At 36.1% G+C, this 26710-nt stretch overlaps 1 protein-coding gene across 1 annotated transcript; it reads left to right on the top strand.

Annotated features, from left to right (window-relative positions):
- Positions 1–12247: 12247 nt before the first annotated feature.
- On the top strand, positions 12248–24934 carry LOC145777325 (uncharacterized). The gene is made up of 11 exons (XM_082588680.1): positions 12248–12503; positions 19119–19289; positions 19790–19949; positions 20309–20410; positions 20637–20761; positions 21589–21705; positions 22125–22303; positions 22769–22944; positions 23043–23195; positions 23828–24067; positions 24405–24934. The coding sequence occupies exons 1-11, from the start codon at positions 12404–12406 to the stop codon at positions 24622–24624; spliced, it is 1743 nt and encodes a 580-aa protein (XP_082444806.1). The 5' UTR covers positions 12248–12403; the 3' UTR covers positions 24625–24934.
- Positions 24935–26710: the final 1776 nt, after the last annotated feature.

Raw genomic sequence — 26710 nt, forward strand, 5'->3', positions numbered from 1 at the left:
AAACAAAGTGGGCAGCCTATGGTCTGCCCATAAACAAAGTGGGAAGCCCATCAATATTTCATGCTTAGCCCATGATCAATAATTTTATGTGGCTAAATTTCTTAAAATGCATTTATATGATCACGCATTTGAAGATTGGAAGTTTTATATTCCACCTTGTCATTTAGCAACACATTCTGCAAGAAAGCCCATATTGGGCGCATATGGCAAAAACAAAAAACCACATAAAACCCACATGCCCACAAGCCCATTAAAATAGTATATGGGGCCCATATGGGCTTGCTGGCTGGGGTAGGCCTATAAGGCTATAGGCCTACTGTAGATTAGAGTAAATTGCAGAAGATAACTAGGCCTACACAACATAGCAGCTTATTAAAAAAATACTTGATAAATTAACGTTTAAAAAAATATCTGCACATGTTTAGGTGGTGTTTGCATAATGTAGGAGCATAAAATGATATACAGTAGAATTCGCCTATAACGGCACTTCTAGGGGATTGCAAAAACTGACGTTATAGACGAACTACCGCAAACTATTCCAAAACTGTCTTTTGATTAAAGAAAGAGGTGTATAATCCAGTCAGGTTTACTGTGTACCACCAAACTGACAAAAGTCACGCAGAAAATGCAGTAAACAAAGAAATCTTTCAGAGATAAAGAAAGCTTCAGAGATCTCTTTCGACAACTGTACTGTGTAACACTGCGGCTTCTAGTTTATACAGTACTGCACGTACAACTGTTGCTTTGAGTTGTTTAAAGGTCAGCTGTAGAGCTGCTTTTTACACATGATAGTTTTTCACGCGGGGAAAAAAGTTAATTCAGTTAATTAAAGTCCCTGCTGCGAACGACATAGCAAAATAAAGGGAAGACATTTTGCAAGCAGCAGCGCTAACTGGATTAAAAGACTGACCGTTCGTGGTGAAGGTGATGGCTTAAAGTGACGTTATAAACGAACAAAAGACGTCTGGGGACCAATAAAGGGTGATGTTACATGCGAATTGACGTTATAGGCGATGCTGTTGTAGCCGAACTACAATGTACCGTAGGGTGGGCCAAAAAAAACGACTTTGGAATTTCGTTCCAATAAATTGGAAAAAGTTGCCATTTTCTATATGATTAGCAATGGTAAAAATTTTTTTTTGATTAAAAAACTTTTAAGGGTCCCGCAAACGCCCTAAATTGCGCCAGTTTTGTCAAATTTTGCAAAAAAACGACATAAAACGCCAATAAGACCTTCTAAATTATCATCAATCTTCCTCATATTTGATACGCGTATGAAGCAACTGGATGCGCAGCATATTAAAAAAATTTGATGAACATGGCTCAAATACCTTGTGAGATATTCATGTGGAAAAGATGTTTGAATATTGAAAATTTCAACCACATGGTGGCGCTGTAGTTTTATATTTACTTTAGTAACTGGCGACACACTGAAGCTAGCGACACATCCAAGGTATCAATGGAAAGCTAATTAGCAGGGCTAAGCGATCATGTATTAAACTTGGCCAAACTAATATTTGATGACGTCACTATGACGTCATACTATTTAAAATTGCCTTTCTGCAATTAATCAAATAAAATGTATTAAAAAAAAACTATGGCTAATTGACGAATCACCTTTGCTAAATCTCAACGCTGGTGTCCATAGACATGGATTTATTGGAAAGTATCCTCCATGTGGGAAAGAAGTCTTGCTTCAGTTCCATGGTTATCACACAATTAAGCGAGAAGAATCTAAAGGTACTTCCCCGAAACGAGAAGCAATAATTTTAGTTGTTGAAGATATTAAACAATGGTGGAAGAAAACAGGAATCGGTCTTAAAACCACAGATGCTATAACTTACATGGTCAAGAAGTTGACAGACCGGTATGAAAATTTAAAAAAATGCAAACGCAGAGAAGGAAAAGAAAGAGAAACAGAAAGAAATTTTTTGATGATCTGCAAGATACGCTATGGGTTGTTAAGAAAAACGTAGAAGACAATTTGAGAACGTCTACCAACCCTAAGAAAATGGAGGACTGGAATTATTTTGAAGCAATCCGAGGTAAAAATCGAAAAGCCACTTTGGGTTCTTTAGATATTCAAGAGCAAATAAAAATGAAAAGAAAGAAAACGAGACAAGATCAAGGTATAAAACGTAAACTTAAAGATGCTTTAGATACACCACTTCCGCAAGATTTGTTGCAATCCAGTAGGGGAGACTCGGGTAAGTTGGCCCAGCAAAATGAAAAATTGAATTTGTGAGCTAATAACAAAACATATGTTAAAGCAAATGCTATTGAAGAGTAGAGAATTTATCACTCTAGAAGTGGACATATTCTTGCATCAAACAAACATTCTTAGGTATATAATTTTTCAAGTTTTCCGAAAAAAATAAAATGGACCATCTTGCCTTCCTGTGCGGGTAATTTGGCCCACCATGGAAGGTAAGTTGGCCACGTGGGCAACATGTCCATCTACGCCTTCTACGGTATATTAAACAATGGAAAAGTTATCTTTCTCTCCAATTTTATTTTCTTTCTAATTATTCCTTGGTTTTATAGAGGCATACATACATGGTATGCATTCATGTATCGTTTATAATATAATCTACTATTAGGCTATAAAGCTGTATTTTACCTTATTAAACTTTTTTTACATGAGTAGCCTACACCAAATAAGCTTTCGAAAATAACAAAGGTTGCATCAAACATCAAGTAGTTGGAACGGCATGCCTTTATTCCTAACGATCTGGTCACCTTAACGATACTGATAGGTAGGACCTTGTTTGCAATAGGCTACAAACCCCATTTTTGCATGGGTACCAATATCGGAACATTTTTTAATGTATCTCCGAAACGAGGTACGTTTTAGACTATCGCTTGAGAAGTGGTTGATACACATTTCCGCGATTGTATTTTTTGATTACTTACCATTATTGTATTATTACCATATGGGTTAGCAATAAGTTGTCGCAATTCGTGGCATAAAAACGATGTTAGGAAGTGTATTATTGCTATTGATCGTTTAAAGCCGATGTAAAACCGCGATTTACTTACTTTGGATACTTGATGATAGGCTACTTCAATCTTGCAAAAATAAGTCATCGTATTAATTAGTCAATTATTATCATTCTATATAATACCTCATAAAGGCAAGTTGGCCATGGTGGCCAACGTACCCACCCACGAAATGGGCCAACTTCCCTGCATGGCAACCATATTGTAAAAATTAAAAGTTATGTCAAACTATTGAGCTTCTAACAACGGTTTCACCGTCAATATGAGCCTTAATACCCACTCTAGCGCTGCACTCACTATATAATAACCTTTCTTACATAGTAAGAAAAAACTCACTCGACATCTAAAAAATTCTAAAATCCAAAATTTTTAAAAATCTTAATTTTTCATACAAATATCGTGCTCACATGTTTATACTGCTTGCTAGAGCCTCCCAACCTGGTGATAAGGTAGTTTCAACAGCACTTTCTCAGTATGCGTACGATACGTAACAATAACTATTGTAGTTAAAAAAATATTTAGAGTGGGCCAACTTGCCTGTTGGGCCTACTTACCTGAGTCTCCCCTACTTCTTCAGAAGAAACTGGAGAAGATCTGGATCAAACCTATGTGGGGGATTTGTCTGCAAAAACAAGCAAGACAACGGAAACCAAGAAAAAGCAAGTTCTTACACTCCAAGTTTGCAGCCTGGCAGCCAAATATTCTTTGTCGAACAGGCAAGTGTTTGAAATGGTAGGTGCCGCGACGGCAGAAAGTAGTCTTAATACAAAATTCTCTCTGTAAATACTGTCCGCCGAAAGCGGATGAAATTTTCTACTGAAGCAGAAAGAAATCTCTTAGCTAATGAACTTGCTGCAGCTACTGATTTTTTCACCACTGGGACGGGAAAATATTCAAAGCTCTCACTCACTGTGCTGACAAGGAGGAGCGAGTGGCCGTGCTACCAACCACTTCTGAGGGAGACGAGATATTACTGGAATAATACCTGTGAAAAATGGATCTGCAGCTGAAGAGCACTCCAAAATTCTTAATCTGCTGATAGAAAAGGGCATAGAACTAAACAAAATAATCGCATGCGTGTTTGACACTACCGCAGTTAATACTGGTGTAAAATTTGGCATTGTGAAACGCTAGGAAACTTCCTTATCCCATGCACTGTTGGAATTAGCCTGCCGGCATCATGTTTACGAATTGCTTTGTGGTGCAGCAAGTGAATCCGTCCTCGGAAAATTGTCTACAACTGGAGATAAGAAGAAGACCACAGCACCTTATGAACCACTTTTTAAGAAGCTGTGTTTTGCTTGGAATGATATTAATACAGATACACAAAATCTCGAACTTTTGAATAAGAAGAAACTTTCACGCACTTTATTCCGCCACATTGAAGAAGCTAAACAATTTTTGAAAAGTTGGTTGGAAAATGACACAGTGTTAAGGCATGATTATTTAGAAATGGCCTTATAAACTTTGCTACGTGTATCTTGGTGGTATTCTTCCACGAAAATATATGCTATTTAAGCTGCGGGCACCGTCTGCCTACCATCATGCAAGATGGATGTCTAAAAAGTTCTCTACGTTATGAAGTTAACAATGCTTAAGCCATATTTTGCCCATGACATAGACTCCGGAGTTTGACAACATTCTAAAGCGTTTACTATGCCAAAGCGTGGCTAACATGCATGTTTGCTTCCAAAGCTCCCTGAAATGACTTGGCTTTCATCAAAGCACTAGAGGAAATCTGCTAAAGGAATATTGCCCTATAAGCTTTTAAAGATTGTCCAACCTGCTCTGGATAAGATTCAAGATCACACTTGGTAGGCCTACTTGAGTGAACGGCTGGTAGGTCTTGCTCATTTCGATACATCAGTGGATAATTCAACCAAAGAAGCAATGCGCTCAGCTTTCTTGAAATACAAAGGAAAAACTCTTCAAAAAAGTCAGGAGATGCCACAATGCTCTTCATTCTCCAATAAGCAATTGAAAGATTTTGTTGGGGCCGACACATATAGACTTTTGATCTTCTACATTTCCTTGAAGAATTGCTAAAACTGTCAGCGTTTAAATGGCCTGAATTACCAGACTATCAATATACCGTATCTGTTGTCAAGAATCTGTCAGTGGTAAATGATTGTGCCGAAAGAGCACTTGGCATGGCAACATCTCTTCATGGTCCTACAAAGCCAAAAAATGAAAAGCAGCTACAAGCAACATATAAAGTGATTGGTGCAGTTAGAAAATTCCAACGATCTGCAGCTACTGCATCTGAACGAGTAACCAAAAAAACTTTGGCTGACTTCTTGACTTATAGTGTTGTGCATTGGTATCAATTACTGTCTGTATAAGTGTATAATTACACACCACGTACTTCCGATTACTTACACCCAAAAGAAAATGTTACTTTAAACTGGGAAGAAAATATCACTAATTAAAAGTTGTACTTTAAGAATTCGATATAGCCTACTGTAAAAGGCAAATGAATCGTTCATATGAACTCAATTTCCAATAAATTACGTCATAATGACGTCATCAAACATTATCATGACCAAGTTCAATACACAATCGCTTAGCCGTGCTAATTACCTTTCCATTGATACCTTGTATATGTCGGTGGCTTCAGTGTGTCACCAGTTATTAAAAGAAATATAAAATTATAGCGCCACCATGTGGTTAAAATTTTCAAAACTTTAAACATAAATATCTCACTAAGTATTTGAGCCATGTTAATCAATTTTTTTTACATGTTGTGTATCAAGTTTCTACATATATTTGTCAAGTATAAGAACGATTGGCGATAATTTAAATTGTATAATTGGCGTTTTAATTCGTTTTTTTGCGAAATTTAACAAAATTGGAGCACTTTGGGGCGTTTGCGGGACCCTAAAAACTGTTTTATTCAAAAAAATTTTTTTGCCATTGTTAACCATATAGAAAATGGCAACTTTTACCAATTTATTGAAGCGATTGGAAGATAAATTTGAAAAACACTCAATTTTGGCCCACCCTAATGTACCGTACGTAAAAGATAGGAATTCTGCCGGGACCGAGCGAAATGTGACGTAATAGGCGAATTAACGTTATAAACGAAGCCGTTATAGGCGAATTCTACTGTAGAAGGATGTTTTTGGCAGCGTTAATAAGAAGAGGATGACCTTTGATAAGCCTGATGATGGATGGGATGTCTTTGTAGCCCAATTTATTTCAAACATCTTTTTCAAACCAACCTAAACAATAATTCACTGAAAAGATTATCTAAATTAACATAATGATCTAAGGGAGAGTGGGGTTAGTTGAAAAGTGATCATTTTTTTAACTCTCGATAACTTTTTTAAATATTTACTGCCAACATGTGAAGTAGTTTATAAAAACACATAATCCATGTTAGTTTCGATTTGTTGAGTCAAAGTATATCTGTTTGGTTGACAATTTTGTATTTTCTTACTTTCGAAGTGAAATCTTTGGCTTATTAAAAAACATCTTATGCGTCGATATCGTTAAAGATAGGCAGAAGTTTTTTGGTGTGTGTCAGCTGTAGATGTTTTACAACACTAAGATATAAAGAAATTTTAGTCCAATGCACCATGCTTGAATATTTTAGGAAAATAGTTTGTCATATGTTAATGGGGCTAGTTGGAAAATAGTGAGTGAGGTTAGTTGGAAAATGTTTTGATAACGGTATGACTATGTAGTATGAGTATGATACGAGTATATCGTCGTGGTATGACAATAATTAGTAGCCTATACATTCCAATGTACTTGGTTTAAAGCAGACATACGTTGTAAAATTTTAATAACTTGGACAGTGCTAGCCTATACATACGGCACCACAAGTTTCAACAATGCGCTTATTGAAAAGTGTTTTTACGGTGATGAGGTGTAGAATTCATTGCATTTTGATTTTAAACCAAGTAAACATATTTGCTTACAACCCCATGTAGGCCTAAATGTTTGTTGGTTGAAAAAAGAGTATCCAGTTCATTAGTGGGCATTAAACTGGCGTTTTTCAACTAACCTCAGGCATGGGGTTAGTTGAAAAATCTATGTTTGTTTATTTTAAATTCTCATTAAAAGCTGAATTGACCCATTACTTATTTTTAGTTGTATGATAGAGGACACCATAAATAATAACTTAAGCCGCTTCAAGTTGCCAGGTTATGCACCAGTTGTTTTAAATTTCACTTAAAAAAAAAACTTTCCGACTAGCCCCACTCTCCCCTACAGCAACAAGTCTATGTAACTTGTTGGAGTGATTTATTCACTCTTGGCGAATAGGCCTATTCAATTCAATTTATTTTTCTTTGTCGGAAAACAACAGTAATGATAAAGTTACAAATAGTGAACGGGAACAAAACCAACAAAAAGAAAAGGTGGCAAAACTACAAAAGTTTAAAACGTGCATGCGATGCAAATTTAAAGGTTACGTACACGAAAGTAAATTAAGCACGGCCACCAAACCTAACAGTTTAAAGTAGATGAATTAGTTGGAAGAACCAGTTGGCTCCACATACCTAAAGCAACTGGAGGTGTGCCAGTTGATGAAACCATGCGGGGACGACTGAACCTTACAACCAATATAAAAAAGAAAAATCAACAACACGAGCATTTAAGAATAAACAATGAACATACGGCTTATTATTACATATTAAACATATTACATATTATTATTTACATATTAAACATATTACACATACAAAATACTATGTACAGTGTATCGTTTTAAGTGAAATGGAGTGTTCGCAGCAACGACAGTGGAGTGATGTTGAATAGGAATTGATAACTGATGGGTACAGGAATTTAGATTAATTAACTTATTATTTGAGCATGATATTAAACTGATGATCATGAATGATGAAAAATGTAGTGAAGATGATATGAAAATGGTCTAGATGGCATGCGGGTGACTTCGGTATCGGAGCGGGATGGAGTTTCTTTGGAGTTTTTTGAAATGAATTTCCAACCAAACTTCTGGAGAGTCATACAGCTTCATTGTTGAAGTACTCTTGTCAAACAAATCTACACAACAAAGTAACAGAGAGTTATAAGATTCTGTGAACAAGTATATTATACGTAGTTCGGCTAATTAAAGGCGTATTGCATTGGTAACATATTAGCATCTAATAGCAGCCTATTGAAATTGGACAGTTTTAGGTGGTGATGGCAGATGTACGACAGTGACAGCTGTAATAAGCTAAGCAGATACTAGATGTCAAACAGTAGTAGGCTACTTGAAAGATTAAATGTACAAAAGTGGTACCTATTACACAATGGACGTATGCTAATCGGTTTGATTTTTTGTTTGCAGATGGGTTTTCAGCTTGCTGCTGAATAATGAAAAGGTTTCGATTTCAGTACCGGTAATGTGTTTAGGGAGATCGTTCCAGACTTTAACTCCACTAAATTGGATGGATTGTTGGGTTAACTTTTTCGAGTAATAGGGGAGAAAAAATCGATTGCTACTTCTAGTTGATATGTGATGCAAGTTGCTGTTAAGTTGAAATAGTGAGTTAAAGTTTTTAGGCAGTTGATTATGTTTTAGTTTAAACATGAATTTGCCAGTTTCGATGGTATAAAGGTTATCAATTGTGAAAAAACTGTCAACATTGCATTGTGGTTCATGCTTAGTGATCATTTTTAAGAATTTGTTACAAATTTTTTGCAGTTTGTTTACAATGGTAACATGACCATGCTTCCAAGCACTAATGCAATATCTTAGATTGCTTTCAATGAGAGAATGATAGAGAGAAATCAAATTCGCAGTGTTTAAGTAAGGTTTAATCTTGCAGATTATTCCGAAATTTCGTCGCAGTTTTTGTAGCAAGTGAATCATATGAGATTTCCATGACAAATTTTCATTCAGTAAAATGCCTAGGAAACTGACAGTGTTAAGACGTTCAATGGGTTGATTGTACACAGATAATGTATGGGTGCAGTTAAAACACTTTGTATTATTATTATTGTTAAATAAAATGTGCTTAGTTTTATTTACATTTAACGACAGCCTATTTGCTGCCAGCCAGTCTGTTACATTTAACATTTCCATATTGGCCAGTTCATAAAGCTCGGTGATACTGTTACCACATAAAAACAAATTGGAGTCATCAGCAAACATTACAGATTCAGAGTGTTGTAAGCTGTTACAGAAATCATTTATATATATCAAAAACAGTAAAGGTCCTAGAATTGAACCCTGAGGGACTCCGAAACATATTTTGCATTTAGTGGACATTGATTGAGATATTTCTACTACTTGAAATCGGTTTAGTAGGTAACTACTGAGCCAGTCATGGGCTGCCCCCCTGATACCATAATAGTAAAGCTTGTTTAACAAAATTTTGTGATCAATTGTGTCAAATGCTTTAGACAGGTCTAAAAATATACCAAGGGTGGTTTCTTTTTTTTCAAATGCATTTGAAATTTTACTAACAAGATGCAAAACTGCGAGGTTAGTTGAATGATTTTGTCTAAACCCAAATTGTTGGGGGTAGAAAAAGTTATGGTTTTCAAGAAAATTATACACTCTGTTATACATTATTTTTTCAAGTATTTTAGAAAAGGAAGATAATAGACTGATGGGGCGGTAATTACTACAGTCTTCAGTTTTGCCTTTTTTGAATATGGGTATTATTTTAGATGTTTTAAATGCCGTTATAAATTCACCGTTAGTTAAGGATAAATTGAAGATGTGGGTAAGTGCTATGATTATGTTTTGTGGTACAACTTTTAATATCTTTGTTGGTATTTCATCTATTCCACAACTAAGTTTGGATTGAAAAGAAGAAAGAATTTGTTTGACTTCATCAGCAGAAGTGGGGCGTAAAAAATGGATTGACTGATAGGATTTGAAAGATAATCTGAAAATTTGGTAGGCCTACTTGTATTAGGGAACGTTCAAATATTACGTAACGCTTTTTTTCCGAATTTTTGACTCCCTCCTCCCCCATGTAACGCCAACGTAACGCTTTTTTCAATCCCCCCCTCCCCCATGTAACGCTTTTTCACTACGAATTCAGCACAAAAAACTACTATTCCGTAATCGACAGCGTTACGTAACGTTTTGCTTGAACCCCCTCCCCCCCGATGTGACGCTAACGTAACGCTTTACATAAACCCCCCCCTCCCCCTCGAAGGCGTTACGTAATATTTGAACGTTCCCTTAGGAATTTTATCCACCAGATTTGATGCTATTGAAGAGAAATATTCATTGAAGTAGTTAGCCTTATCAATATTCTGTATAAGTACTTCATCACCTTTAACAAGATGGGACTGTTCATTGCGTCTGGTTTTACCTAATAATTGATTTAAAATGTTCCAGGTTTTTTTCAGGTTATTTTTGTGCTTTAACAGTAAAGTTTTAAAATAGTTTTGTTTTTTCAGCTTTAGCGACCTGGTATAAAAGTTTCTTAGAGCATTGTAGTTAGATTTGTTTTTTTCAGAAGATTTTCGAAGATATTTTTTGTATGCCAGTTGTTTCATTCTGTGAAGATCACTGAGTTCATGATCATACCAGCATTTTGTTGTTACATTTCTTACAGATTTCCCTATAAAGTGGGCTGAGATATTTCTAAGCACCAAGGCTAAAAGAATACAATGAGGATGCCAACATAGTAGAACCTAAATAAACGTAGAAGCAGTGGCGTAGCAAGGCAATATGCCGCCCTTGGATTTTTGCACGAAACGCCGCCCCTACCCCCCTTGACACCGTCGTAAAAGCTGATTAAAATTCCACATAACAGAAGAATTAAAGCAGTTTTGTTTAATTTTATTGAAAGTTCAAAATAAAACCACTTCTTACTCAGTCAGCTGAAGGAATCCTTGTCGCCTTTAATTACTTTAATCGCTGGCTTGAATGGCCCTTCTTTATTCTGAAACCTTTCGGGCCCTAGTTTGATCCTCTCAACTCTTATGTTATAAGTTAATGTTTCTGGCCAAGTAGCCACATCGTTATGAGAATAATAGATAGCATCTGTTTTATCTTTGTCTGACATTGTTTCATTCACAGGCTGACTTCCTTCAATGATTAGGCCTACTTTGTTATTGTTTTGCTCGAGGTAGCCTACACTTCTTCTTCTTCCGTCTCAACTTTAAGTAGAGATTTACTGTGCTAATCTCTTCTGTTTTTTTAGCAGAGGTAATTTTTACGAACTTCAAAGTGGCTCCTTCATTATTTTTAGTTCCTCTTCTCTAGCTTTCTTTTTATTTCTAAAAAAATCTTCACTTTCTTTTACTCTCGTAATAGGCAAAAATTAACTTAAAAAAATTGCAACTTAAATCTTGTTCTGGAATCTGCAGCACATAAGTTAAAGCAATAACCATAATTGCAAACATGCTGAGTTAAGCTAAAGTGATCTATTTCAGACCTGAAACTTTAAACCTTTTATAAACCTAACCCATCTTTACACATGAAGATGGAGGAATCCCGTTTATCTACCACAGACCGATGATAAAGGAGGCAGTTGACTCGATGATGCACGGTCCATTCCTGTCTCCTCCCGAAAGTGACATAAACTGAAAACTAATCTGAACTTAACTACCAAAGCTAAATTGACTCAACAATGATATAGCTTACAAGTTACCATCGACATTCTATCATTACTTCAACAGCATCGAGTATTATTAAATCGACACAAATACCACATGGCGAGGCACAATCTAAAAAGTTGCAAATTAATTTATAGGCATAACTTGCTTAATTTTTTGGCTTCACTTAGATCAGTGTTAACTTAGGTCGTATAAGTTTGAGTCTCTCCGAGAATAAATTAATGTGACTGTCTTTGTTCGTTTAAACTTTAAAACGTTATCATATTTTTCCGCCCTCTAGCAACCTGCCGCCCCTGGATTTATCCACGACCACAAGATCCAATGGGTAGTTACGCCACTGCGTAGAAGCGACAGAACGTAAACTCTGAGACTGGAACAATTTGTTAAACAAATCTGTTTGGTCGCAGCAGCTTCAGAAGAATTTAACATTAAAATTCAAATATTTAAGCTACCATAGAATGAAAAATGAAATGGTTTTCTATTTTAAGACCGTTGGGTTATAAAGGCTACGATCTTAAAGACTTTCATGCCACACCACTCTCTATATGACAGTAAAAAAATTAAACAGGCTTAAGATATATCAATAAAAATGATTAAAATTTTGATTGTTATACGTTTATGAGAGAGAACTTATGAAAAATTTTAAATGGATCCAGAAAAATGGAATTAGTCACAATTTAGAAAAAAGAATGGCAACATGTGTGGGAAGTCGGCTAGCAACAAGGAAAGCGAAATGATTTTGATCAGAAGTCACTCCTTCGTTTCATTTTTAATTGTTTCAGAGTTCAGACTTGTAAGTCCCAATAACTCTACTAGATGATGAAAGAAACCTTTGCACATAGTAATATTTAGTTTTTGATTTTCCAACATGAGTGAAAAAGTGAGTCTCTTGAGAAGGCCAAGGCCACCAAGAGTGGATCAACCCTTGCCTACCATGATGAAGATTCACAATATGGCAATTTCAAATTGTGAGATATTTTCTTTATTGTTGGTGATTAACTAGTGCAGCCTTAGGATAAGATTTTTGATAAATTGTTTTTTAGTATAATTTACGTGTGTTTTGCCTTTTTTACCATGTTCTTAAAGTAGGCTACCATACCAGGTTTGGCCTGCACAATTATCAGCCATGGGCTCTGACTTACTACAAGACGAAATCGGTTAAGCGCATACTGCTTAAACGTATCAATCATTTTATTTTATCAAAATCTGAAATCCTAAACCAAATCTTATCTAATTTTAAGTATTTTGATGTTAATATATATCTTGTGTTGTTTCTATCCTATATTATGTTGTTTCTGAGGCATTCCATTATAATTCAACAAATTTTAGAAAGAAATGTAACCACTAGGTTTCAAAAGGTGTTGGTTTTGATATATTTTGTTGTGTTCAAAATTTGAACTTGGGCAAAAAAAAAATTTTGAAAATTGGACAAGTGGTTTTTGAGATATCGCGTTTTGAAATTTTGTTGCCGTCACTAGGTGGCGCTGTTGATGTTCCCAATGTTTTTTGATTTTAGGGTTATAATTGGGGTAGAAAGTTGGTTGAAGTGTCTATTCCACCATTTTTCATAATGCAGAATTCAAAAATGGTCTCAATTTTAGTCTAAAAGCATTAGCTAAGGAGTTATGGGGCATTTAAAAAAATTTGGGGGACCAAATGCCAACCCTCATATTGTCATGTGGGTAACGAGATATCCCGAAAAAAAATTCTGTTCTTGAAAGTTTCTTGCATAATAATACTTCATGATAGTATAATATTTTTTTATGAGACTTTCGTCCTTTTTGCACAATGCAACCTTATATCAAAGATCTATTAATGCAATATTTGAATGATGCTTGCTTATAACGTCACAATAAAAAATTACAGATTTCCCCAAAAAACTTTTTTTCATTGTGAAAATTGCTCGGGAAAACAAAATTTGACTGCAATTTTGAAACAAGGGCTGGTTTTCCTGAGCAATTTTCACTATGAAAAAAGTTTTTTTGGAAAATCTGTAATTTGTTATTGTGACATCATAAGCATGCATTATTCAAATATTGCATTAATAGATCATATAACTTCTCATGCAAGTCTTTGCTAAAAGGTTGCATTGTGCAAAAAGGACAAAAGTCTCATAAATAAACAGTATATTATCATGAAGTATACGCAAGAAACTTTAAAGAACAAAAAAAAAATTTGGGATATCTTGTTACCCACATGACAATTTGGGGGTTGGCATTTGGTCCCCCAATTTTTTTTAAATGCCACACAACTCCTTAGCTAATTCTTGTAGACTAAAATTGACATCATTTTTGAATTCTGCCTCATGAAAAATGGTGGAATAGACACTTCAACCGACTTTCTACCTCAAATATAACCCTAAAATCAAAAAACATTGGGAACATCAACAGCGCCACCTAGTGACAGCCACAAAACTTTAGAACGCGATATCTCGAAAACCGCTTGTCCAATTTTCAAAATTTTTTTTTTGCCGAGATGCATTTTTCGCACACTATGACATATGCTTTAGTCATCAAAATTGAAGACTTAGTGGTTATTTGGATTTGTTGAATTATAATGGAATGCCTCTTCTATGAGTTTGTAATATGCGGTGCCGACATCGTACCAAGTATTAATTTACTTTCAAGTCTTGACTTCTTTTTATATGCAATAGGACAATATGATAAACAAGCTCAAGCTTTCCATTAGTTTACAGTACATTAAGAATGAGAGTGCACCAAGAACTGGAGTTGGCCACTTCAATGCTTGCTTGACACTCTGGAGCATGAGGTATTCCGCGTGTCAGCGCAGTGTGACAGAGCAAACAGCCAATCACATCATCTTTGGATGTCCTATCTATTCCCTCCCAATGGAAGAACAGGCCTCCGCACACTTGACAATTTGACGAAAAGTTGGCTCCAAGCCCTTCCTTTCTGCTGACCACAAACTTTCTGCTTCATTCGAACGACAGTACATTGTCAAGTCCAATTGCCTGTAAAATACCATTTTTATCATGTTTCTTTATTTCCCCTCTTCAAAGCAAAAATCAATATCACTTAGACTAGCATAAAAAGATAAAAGCGATAAAACGTAAATATTAAAGTGTGCTTGAAGCTAGAGAAAGGATTTAGCCTACTAGGCTATATACAAAAAAAAATTAGCACAGCTCTACAGTCTACACCTTGATCAATGTAAAAATTGGATCAAATATAAAAAAAAAATTAAAAATTGGTATCTAGACCATAGGCCTAAAAAAATTGATAGACAATTGCTAGGTTGGTCAGCCATGGTGTGTTACTAAGAGTGTTGATGGTCAAGAGACAGGCATACCCTTGCAAAAAATCTGTTCATTTGTTCTAATGAACCACATATCTACAGCTTTGTGGAGCTGACAAAATCCTTGATTCATAACCATACGTGCCAAAGTTGAATGGATATTGAAAGATTTTCATAGCACATTTCTAAGTACGGTAAATCTAAATTTTGTTTAGCAATGAAAATTCCTGAGAATATATTTTTATGATGTCTTGCATCACTTACTATTAATTAAGGCCATGTATAACTTATTTTAAAAACTGCTCCATCATATTTGATTTCACAAGCTGGAATTTTTTTTGATTTTTTATTCTGTTTTGTGTTTGTTAATGTCCATTCCATAGTAGTTTTAACTACCTACAAATCATACTTGTTCATTGAGCTTATAAGCTACAATTATTTCTGTAATATTGCAATGAGAACAGTAGCCTATCATCGATGTAACAAATGTTTCTAAAATTTTCCCACAAATAGAAGGCTACAGGTAGTCTGGATAGTGGATAGCCTACCACATGTGTTTCTCACATTCTTTTTTAATTTAATTCTTTCTGTCAGGTCTTGTTTTACCTCACTAGCCTCAGTTTGATTAAATTACAAAGTTTCAATAATAACACTATGTAACACAAAATTTGTCCTTGAGTTAAAACTATTATTTTCTGATTTAATATGGCCTAAATCAACAAAAATGAGCATTCATAAAGTTCAAACTTTGGTTTTGACTTAATGAGATTCATTTATTGGATTTTCTGGCTAATTGTGCCTTTTTAATGCAATGGCTCCCATTAGGCCTATATCTTTTTAAATCAATATAAAAAAATTAAATCTAAGATTACTTATTGTTGTCTGTGTTGTCATTCTAAAATAATGACGATGAACGTTGTTTCAGAGATTTTTTAAATACATAAACAAGACAAAAACATAAATAGAACGCGATTTTAATTTAGGCTACAAACACGATAGAAGACCTAAAGGCCTGAATACCCTGCTACAGGCCTGTGGTCAAAATTATTACGGAGCAAACTTACACGTCATCACGTAAAGCACTTACAACTTATAACATAATTACAAAGAAATATTTTCTTTTTGAGGTTGGCAATGATATATCAGTTTTCTTTCACGTAAACGGTTCATATGTAGGCCTAGTCCTCCATCATACTTTCATTGTAGGCCAACTGGCCTTTATATAGAGCCTATATCTTGAGCAAATCTGAGCCTATATCTTGAGCCTATATCTTGAGCAAATCTTTCACCTTGTTTCTCTGAGGAGTCGCCCTTTTTATCTTTGAATTGATCAAGGTGAGCATGTAGTGCGTGTAGTTTCAGTGCCTTCCTGCATCCCAGTTTCTAACACGCATCTCTGAGTTGATTAAAAAGCACCCTGTAATTCTCTGTCTTGTGATTGCCCAAAAATCTGTTAAATACAGACATGAAACAGGTCCAAGCTGTCTGTTAAACTTCAGACACCAGAGGTTGTTGTTTTAAATTATAAGGTCCAATCTCATAGCTGGTTCTTGGAGGCCAATTCTTCTTCTTGTAGTGAAAAGCTGTGTTTCTGCTATCCCAGAGACAAAGACAGCATTGAAACTTGATAGAACCACCCTGAAGCGCCATTATGAAGGCCACCATCTTGAAATCACCAACAACCTCCCAACTGTAGAGGTCATACTTCAATGCACTCATCACGATTTTGATGTTTTGATATTCTTCCTTCATATAAACTGAGCAAGCCGGAAGAATGGAGGGACACTTGTCTGAGTTACTCAACAATACAGCTGTGAGACTTCTAGATGAGCTGTCGGTGAAGAGCTTCCACTCAAGGATTGCAGGAAATGCCAATTTAGCCTGAAAAAGTTTTTCAATATCATGGCAGTAGCATAAACTGTCTTTAAATGTGTAGAACACTGAAAAACTTCTTTGTGAAATCAGTTGAACACTGTCATCCAATTAAGTCCCATTGCTCTATTGTAAAAATGAGTAGCTCAGCAGTGGACTTATAAAGATAGGCTAGTACTTGTTTTGGATTTGTATATCAATGACAATTTTCCGACACTATCGTTTATATCTTTTTAATGACGGTAGTAAGGGCGCTTTTCACCAGTAACTTGGAGTTGAAGACAAGACAAACACATCGTGTAGGGTTGCATCTCGCAAAACAGTAAATGTTAATAAATAGCTCAAGAAAAGTATGCGACTGCAAAAATGCTCAGCCTTTTTTGTTTCATTACAAAAGCAAAACCTTGCAAGGCTTTGTGTGCAAACAGAATCCAAGTGTTACTTAATTATACCTAATTACCCATTATTAGGTAACTATTGCTGGAAGCAGCTGACAGTAAATTTTCAACGTTATGTATATGGCTATTTTCATAAGAAATGAGAAAAAATTCAAACTAATCTGAGGAACACAAACCTGAAGTTATTGTGGTACAATAAAGATTTTTTGTATTTTTTAGTCAAAAACAAACAGAAAATAGCAATTATTTCGCAAGGACAAAATTTTTTTCTTTTTTTGTTACTTAGTGTAATTGTAAGATCTTTGTCATCAATGTCAATAAAACCTGGGACATCAGTTCCTAAACTGAAGACCGTGGACCCTGAGAGTCTGTGACTTTTCAAGGAATTCACACAACATCCTTCCAATTTATTGACTGATAATTGTATTGACTAATTTGACAAGCAATTAAAATAGACCCCTACATGTGTGTTGACACTTTTGCTATTTGTCCAAACTTAGTAGGCTAAGTCACTTTTTCATTGTTTTTAAAATGTAGCTTTTCTACTAAAGAGTTTCAGCATCAAAGTATGGAAAAAATATTGAGCTAATAGTTAGATTATGACATGATGGGCAAAGAGGACCTCACTGCTATATTTTACACCTCGTGTTTTCACACATTTTTGTTGACACATCTAAATTGTGTAGGCCTAATTACAATTTTTATTCACAGGGATAGCCGATAGCTGTCAAATAAGAGTCTAACTTCGCAAATTTGAGCAACAAATTTTATGGACAGCTCTGAATTCCAAAATATCCAGTGCATAGAATAGGGCAAAGTGGGGCATGTTGTCACAGCACGATTTCCATGTGATAACCCAAGCGTATAACCACGAGTTTTCAATGGAAGGCATAGTTTTCAGTTCTCTTTCCTACAAACAGTGAAGATTAATAAATTTGTTACCACAGCAGAAATTATGAGGAGTGCCATTGAATTTTGGGCAAAATCAGGTTTTATAACTAAACTAAAAAATGGTCTGGCAAACTAAGGTATGATCATAACTGATCAGGAAAGATACCATTTGTTAGCTTTAAGCCTGCTCTTTTCATCATACCAAACAGATAAGACATGCAAGTAGAGATGTGCACATGGTTGTTGAAACCACCTGATTTCATACCACGGGGCGTGTTGTCACAGCTGTGACTACACGCCCCAAAGTGTGCATTTTTGATATTAAGAAACATAAAAAATTATTTGTGCTTATACAACCAGGTAATACGCGTATTTGTTAAAATACAACGCTTTTTTAGGAAATAAAAATTAATATTAGATAATGATACACACATATATTCGATAGTGACACATAATTCTCAAGATGACATTTTTATTGTTTTTGATAATGGGCATAAAATTTTTACCAATATGTTGTAAATTAAATTTTTTTGCATTTTGCATATTTTTTATTCGTTCAGCCTGTATTAAAACCATTTTTTGTTGGTTTCTGTCATATTTTAGTCATAAAGCATGTGCAGAAATTTTGTGACAACACGCCCCATGCTCTGTGACAACGCGCCCCAGGGTGGGGCGTGTTGTCACAGTCCATTCACTTGCATTAAACATGCATTTATGTAAAAACGAAATAATCCAGAAAAACTTTAACTGTAGCTAAAAGAAGCCGAATGATACCTCTTTCAATTGCACTATCTAGCATTTCGATACCATTGGCACAAAACGAGATATATGCTGATTTGTAAAAATTGTGACAACATGCCCCACTTTTCCCTAGTAGGCTATACAAACAATGACTGGGCCTGCATCGGTGTTTCAAAGCCTCTATAAGTAGGCTATGCAAAACTGATAGGATTAAGCTGCAAAGAGGGTTTCTCAGCTCTTGGACAAAGATTGGTTCATAAATGTGATAAAAGTACAGCAACAAACAGTATTAAAGGGAAAGTATATGTGTAAGATAATAACTATGAACAACATTAAATGGTGACTCATGTCATGCAGAAAAAATTTTCACTTGCTCACTCACAGGCGGCTACTTTTTGAACTTCATGTTGCATATTTTTTTTTTAGACAATTCAAGTGAAATTCACATGATTTCCAGCTCATTTCAAGATGGAATCTTATCGCCTGTACCGACTATGCAATCAGAATATGAACCTGTAGCTAGAACTACTTCACGAAAAGTTGTAAAAAAAAAGTTATTACCTTATAATTCTTCTGATGATCAAACCATAAGAAGTGGTAAGTCAAACTTATGTATTCATTTTAGATTTCATAGTGACGTATGTTTGTCTCGGACACGGAAATAAAGAAAATTTTATTTGCACAGATATTTAGCATGAACACTAATGATCGTGTTGGTAAGGAAAGTACCGTTTGGCAAGACAATCAAATACGTTGTTTAGTTGCAATGCTTGAAACAATAGAAATAAAACAATTTAATCTATTTCCATCAAGCTAAGAGTTGTCAAATACATTAAACGATTTTAGTGCTTTTTCTTTATTTTTCTATCAAACAGAATGATCAATAATCGGTCTCTGGATTTGTTATCCCATGAGGAAGTATTCGCTTGCAAGCAATGAATGTCTTTTCACTTGTAACTTTTCTCTCGACTTGTAATGTAAACTGTAGGCTACAAAAATGTTTTTAACAACTAAAACTCACGTTCATGAAATTAACTTCATTGTAACTTTTTTTCGCTGAAAAGCAGTCTTGTCAAAAGTAACCTACCATATGACAGATGACCTGAAAGGACCCTGGGGCAAACACTCTCATGTTTTACCCTATAAACCCCGTGGACCTGACCCCTTTATCATCCGACAGCCTCGACAGCCCCTTGAGGTGAAACCAGAGTATTTGCTCCCGGATGACGACTTTTACATCAAAGAACCAGATTTTTGGTAAGATGCCTTAAATTGCTGTAGTGCTAGAAATTTGGTCTGTTTTGTAGTCTACCGTACTGATGTCAATCATGTGTGCGGTCTTTGCTGTATGGAACCTAGAAACTTGCAGCATGTGCTTGTTGACTATCTTACTTGCTGGTGATGGTGCAGAAAGGAATTTGCTAATGAAGTCAGTAGGCTACTGCGTAGCCTACTTACGGGCAGCGGTTAGTGTAGGCTATGAATACCATTTGTATCTGTCTTGTTGTTTATCCATTAACTGCTATTCGAATACAAGACTTCCTGCAATACAATACCTGCTAACTAGCCTATTCAGTAGCATTTTTATGCGTCCTCACAGTAAACTATTATTGCAGTTTAGATGATTTTCTTCTCTCCGCCAAAACGATGCCAAAATCAAAAAGACCTACCTTCCATAAAGCAATTCTTTCAAAGTCAAATTACAAGAAACTTACTAAGTATATGATTATTGAGTTGGGTGTGGTTTTCCCGGGCTAAATTTGATCTTCAGGTATAATATTCAGGTAGCACATGATCACGTAGTGCTCGCCACGGACTCTAAATGCTTGTCAAAATGCCAGAGTGTAATTTGAAGGTGCGTGAAAAAATTAACGAACTATCTTCCTTAGCTTTAAGAATGTCACAGAGAAATTAAATTCAAATAAATGTGGTCACTTTTGGCAGAGTATTGCAAGAAGTGGCGAGTAGGAGTCCCAAGCTTGAACTATCCACGATTGATATGACCGAACAATTCCGAAAGATTCCGAAAGCCAAGCACAAGAAGACACCGAAATCACAAATTATGCTTGGTGAATTACATTGTAGTCTACTTGCGTTTTGGAAATTCTAACGATATAAATTGTAATAGCAAGTTGCAATAGTAGTATATTTAGTGCAGTATCGGTCTATAAAGTTTATAGATCAGCGGTTGGCAACCTGCGGCTCCGGAGCCGCATGCGGCTCTGGCTCATGTGATACTTTTTTTGTACTAGTTTGTGTCACAATTAAACCATTGTGGTGCGATAATTAAAAACGGAATAGTTGCGACAAGGAGGCGCAACACTTTACCTTTGTAGCTACAGTTTGCTTTGCAACTTGTGATGGTAATTTGTAGCTAGTCAGTATATAGCTAAATATTTAATTTCAGCATTACTTGAACAGATTTGTATTAATTAATCATAAATAATGGCTAAATCAATTAGATGGTGCGGCTCAAAGCAGGTTTTAGTTTGAAGGAAACGAGACCAAATGGCTCTTTCAATGCTAAAGGTTGCCGACCCGTGATATAGATAGATCTGTAAGTTACTTTATTATCGCAACTCGGCTTGTAGTCTTTTCCTGTCTTTGTTGCTGACATAATTCTTGGAAGCTCAGGCGAGGAATTACTTGATAAATTAGCAGAAATGCATATTTGATAACTTTCCATACACACTACCTTTGCTGACACAGTTTTCTCAGCACGAGTGAGCAAAGATAAGTTTGCGCAACCTACAAATTTTACAATGGCCAACCTAGTCATCAAAGAAGGTTTTCTAGGCGGTGATTTGATTTAAGGTTCAGCTATTCATTTGCCAATTACCTCTCCAGTTCGTTCACCTTTGTAAATGCCTTTACTCTCTTTGACTTGATTTCGTAGAGCTGAAAAAGGTTGTCAAAGAGAGACTGGAAGAGCTTGGGATAACATCTCCCAGCAGGATGGGAAGAGAAGAAGGAAAATTAAATGATGTACTGGAGGAAGTGGGAGAAATAGGATGTGAGTTTTACAAAAAAATGTGTACCAATAGTTCAGTAAATTGCATTCAATTACAGACAGATGGTGTCACTAATGTGATCTGTTTAAGCGGATTTTTCTTTAGCTAGTGTTGCTTGTATTTTTAGTAGACGTTTTGATACAATAATTAAACGTTACTGGCATTGATATCACCTGGATGAGAACAGCAAAAAGCAGAATGGTGTGGAGACATATTATGTGGAGGTTATCTACCAGTAGGCTAGTGGCCTGACTGCCTGATAATGAGGATGATGAAATAGATCGCCATGCAAATGGTTGTATTTGCAGTTAAAGATTTTTGTTCTACAACCTAGCCAATGCAAGCTACTGGATTGTAAGCAAAATGGTCTGCTAAACATACGATCAAAATAAAGGCCAAGCAGTAAAATTTTGTTTTTAAGGCTCCATTGGTCTCGGGCCTAAATCCCAAATGAATGTTTTTACGAAAGCCACGGAAAAGGTTTTTCGCGGATCGCTGAAACAGGTTGTTTCGGAAGATTCGGATGAGAACATTATCACTCCGGCTGAGCTGAGCATCCTCAATTGCCTTATGGAGGGAGGTTTTGTCTTGAGTTTAAAGGTAAAACGAATATAACCGATCTTACCTTTGTTTCAATGTGAACTGCGTTACTAGCTTTAACTTCAACTTAATGCTTTTCTTTTTGACTTTTGAAATTGATGCTAACTACACCGTTACATATATTAGCCGAGTTGTAAGAGCACAATGCTCGAAAAAGCGCCGGTTTGACACCGCTCAAGAACATGAGGCTGTGTCATTGGCAGATCGCTTAAAGGTTGGCACCAAGATTGGCTTTCATGTATTTCTCATCCATTTGATCTAAATCTTCGACCAACGAACATAAGCCTGGATTCATTATCATCATCATCGGCCATGCCTGAATTAGGCGTCGGCTACCGTGAGTCTCCACAACGATCGATTGTCCATAGTTCTTATTGAGTTTTCAAAATTTTGGTTTGTCCATGTTGAAGCCTGGATTAGACATAAAAAAGTTAAAAAAGGTCTGATGAATCTATCTTGTTCCAGGCGCACTTCATCTCAGAAATTCCGGATCTCTCTCCTCTTCACGAAACACTTGTATACTTCAACCTCTCGTTCAACGAAATTGCTGAATTCCCTCGCGATGTGCTCAACTGCACCAACCTCCATGTGCTCAAGTTCAGAGATAACCCTCTCAAGCAAATACCATCCGATATCTGCAGGCATGTTACTTCACAAACCCACTCAAGAATGTTATCTTCAGCTTCATTGAATTTATAGGTGAAACAGGCTAAGATATTAACTCACTTCTTATTCACAGATTGCAATGTTTGCGAACTCTTATCTTATCATTTTGTTGCCTTACATCTCTCCCGTTGGAAATCTTTTCCATCACAACTCTCGAGTTTCTTGACGTATCTTACAACCTCCTCTCGTTCCTTCCTAACAACGTAAGAAACTTGGAAAGTCTGAGGTAATGACGTTCAAATTCTAAGCTGACTTTCAAGTTGAAAAACCACTAAATCATGATCAACTTATCACTGATTTTATTTGTTGCTTATATTTTAATTAAGTTTTAAAGCTATTCTCCCAGTTTTGATGCAGCGATTCCTGTGGCATTATGTTAGTATTGCAGCATTGTGTGTGTGATATCCACACATCTAACCCCATTATGTCATCAGACAGCATGCATGAGGTAGGTTACGTCACAGGTGCAGGATGGTGAGTCACACAGCCCAGGGGAACATTTATGGGTTCACACATTGGCATGACCTGTGTATATAGCCTACAGGTCGTCATGTAGGCTAAATGGAATAACCCTAAATGGAATATTTTTATTATAACAACACTTCAAACATAGATTGTTGTGATGCCAGGCTTGCAACATATCGTTGAGTCCTGCACTTACAAGTAGGCTGCGGAGCTGCTAGCTCAAATAAGTGTCAGAAGAGGCACTTTGTCAGCCTGAAGATAAATATTTTCACAGTTATTCAAACAGCAAAGTTTTTGTAAAAAGTGAAACTTGAAACTTCTCTCTCGTTGCAAGCGGTGATATCGGGATTAGGCGTCACAGAACTAAAGAGCTGCAACGCATTTATTTTTCAGATTTTTGAACTTGGAAGGAAATGAAATAACAGGGTTGCCATGCGGCTTGTTGAAAATTAACCTCTTTCGAATTCGGCTGCGAAACAATTACTTGAGCCCATTGTTCTGGAGAGAAAACTCAACTAATACACCGCAAAAACTTTCCGATCTGTGCTGCCATTTCATAGAAAAGAATCTTATCCAAAAAAATGGGGCAACGTACTCACAATTTCCAAAATCCATTGCCCAGCAATTGTCCAGGTAACACAATGATCTTGAACCTTATGATGAAATTGAGAGAATTCCCGCTCAACAATCTTCAAAAGTAAAAAGGCAAACGACTGTTTTTAGTCTAAAATTACCATTTTGAGTCAGTATTCATTCTAAAATCAATAGCGTTTCTATGTCTTTATTCTTATTTGAATAAAGAACTGCATATAAAAGATGTTAGACTCGAACCTCATTCATTGTGGGATTTTCTTTCAATATCAACGCGGATTTTCCAGGCGTCGGTATAAATTTCAATTCAGGTACAAATTCCTTGTTTCATTTTTGTTTTGTTTTTTTCTTTGGGTGAAGAAATAATTTCTCGTTGCAGTTACACGCGATGCGATTGCTGCCGTGGGCCCATGTATGGCGAAGGGCTCCGAATCATTCGGCCGTGCACGGAAATATGGGGCATTCGTCGCATACCTTTCATATTCAACTCCTGTTCCACGTCATGCTACCACGATTTCATCAGGAACACCGACCCCAAAGTTGCTGATCTTATTTACGGGGTCATCAGTGAACGAGAAAGGAGAATTAAATCCGCTTAAGTTCAGAAAAAATGCTATTTTTATAAGTTTTAATACGAATTCAACTTGTATTTCTGTGAATTTTTCCCACTGTTTTATTTCGTTTTCCATTTGAATACTGTGATATTGCATCATTTTAACGGTGTCCGACAAATTGTTCGTAAGCAATTGTTCGTAAAGCAATTGTTCGTAAGCAATTGTTCGTAAAACAATTGGGACGTCTGATTCTAAAGTGGCCCAAGTCAAAAAAAGTGGTTTTGAGATAATCGAGTTTAAAGATTCATGCTGTGATAAAAATTGTCACTGAAGGTTTGCAATCTTCATCTTGCATGTGAGAAAACTTGAGTGAGCAAGAAACTGTTTGTGATGCTTGGTTTAACTGAGTGATGACGTCATCTTCGTTTATTACGTAGGTTTTAACTTGGGCCACTTTTCTATGATTAGATAAGTCAAAACTAGCGACCCAAGTTAACTTGGTACAGATAATAAAAGCTTTTCTTATAACAGAAAAGTGGCCCAAGTCAAAAATTTTGCGTTTAAAAAAAATATTTTTTGCCTGTTTTTATGTTACACGAAAAACAGAGCTTTTAATACCTTTTTATTAAAATAAGGAAAAAACAGCAAACAACAAAATACTGAAAGAACAAACGGTTAACAACAATACGGGCTATAAAAGAAACGTAACTTTAAAACCAAGGCTGTAGAAGCGTGCAAAAAATATGCGATTCCCACTCGATTTATAGCTGCTGGCTGATTCCGACTTCAGTGTTGCCAGATTTTTTTTCATTTAATTTAACTTAAATTGCGATCGAAATGGCAACTTTCACGTACTAACAAGAACAAACACTTCTATTTGTCGGTAAAGTTAATACAGAAAACAAGAAACAATATTTTGAAAAAAAATGCAAACAAAAATTTTATTGTTTATCGTCTTGCATCAAGCTTCTTGTGGTTAGTGGTTTAGCGTCTTGTGATGTATGAAGGGACCATAAAAAACAGTAAATCTGGGAAATCCAAACTTTTGCTGCTGTCAACAGAAGACGCATGAAGCCGAATCCAATTGCATACATTTTGTCTGTCAGATGAGCTTATAAGAGAAAGATTGAATACCCTACTCGCATCTATCCCTGACAGTCGAATGGCGTTTGGATTGGAAATTCGTTATCATCGTGGATGTTGGCGCAATTATGTCAGCAACCCTCTGAAGAAATCTTTGTCTGATGAAAGTACAGAGCATCTGCAACAGGTTAATCTTCGAGAGGCTCAAGCAATCTTCTTTCATCATGTCCGTCAAGTTATCTTTGAAAGTCATGAAATCCATACACTGCAAGGGGTACTAATGGATTACAAACGCATTACTTCAAATTGTGGTTACTATTCCACAGCAAAGTCCAGTTTCTTGAAGGAAATTCTGATCAAGGAATTCGGAAATGACATAGCATTTCATGAAAGAGGTCAGAAGAATGTGAGTGAACTGGTAGCCTATATGATACGAGAGCTGCAGGCTCATATCTTGAGGCTGCAATATCCTCTCTAGGTGTAAGTGACGATAATCTGGTGAAGAATGTAGCTGGGAGACTCAGAGATCCGATCAAAACAAAAACTATTCCTTGGCCTCCATACATACATGAGTTAGAAAATGGAGACTTACATGATCTCCTCTTGAAGCTCATCACTTGGTTAAAGCACCCTACTAAGTCTGAAGTCGATGACACCCCCCCAGTCAGATCAATTGCATCTATTTTGACCAGCTATATCACTGGAAGACGTACTGCATTTAAGACAAACCTAGCTGTACTGGTACATGGTATGGCAAAGAGCAGAGAAATGGTAGACATATTACATAAGGATGGCCTGGGAATCAGTTACAACGATGTACTTATGCTTAGAGATTTCAGGTCAGTTACTGACCTGAAGCATTCAACTGAGTGTCCATTTGAACTTTCTGAAAGAACACCCGCAATATGTATAGTCAAGTCGACAACGATGATTTCAAAAGTGATAATTTGACTGGAAGTGGCCAATCACATCGTACAAATGTCATATTTGTTCAGCCAGATCTGCCTGAGTTAAATCTACCTACCCTAATTGAGGATAGACCAGTTGT

This window comes from Aplidium turbinatum, chromosome 9, assembly GCF_918807975.1.
Source record: "Aplidium turbinatum chromosome 9, kaAplTurb1.1, whole genome shotgun sequence".
NCBI lineage: Eukaryota > Metazoa > Chordata > Ascidiacea > Aplousobranchia > Polyclinidae > Aplidium > Aplidium turbinatum.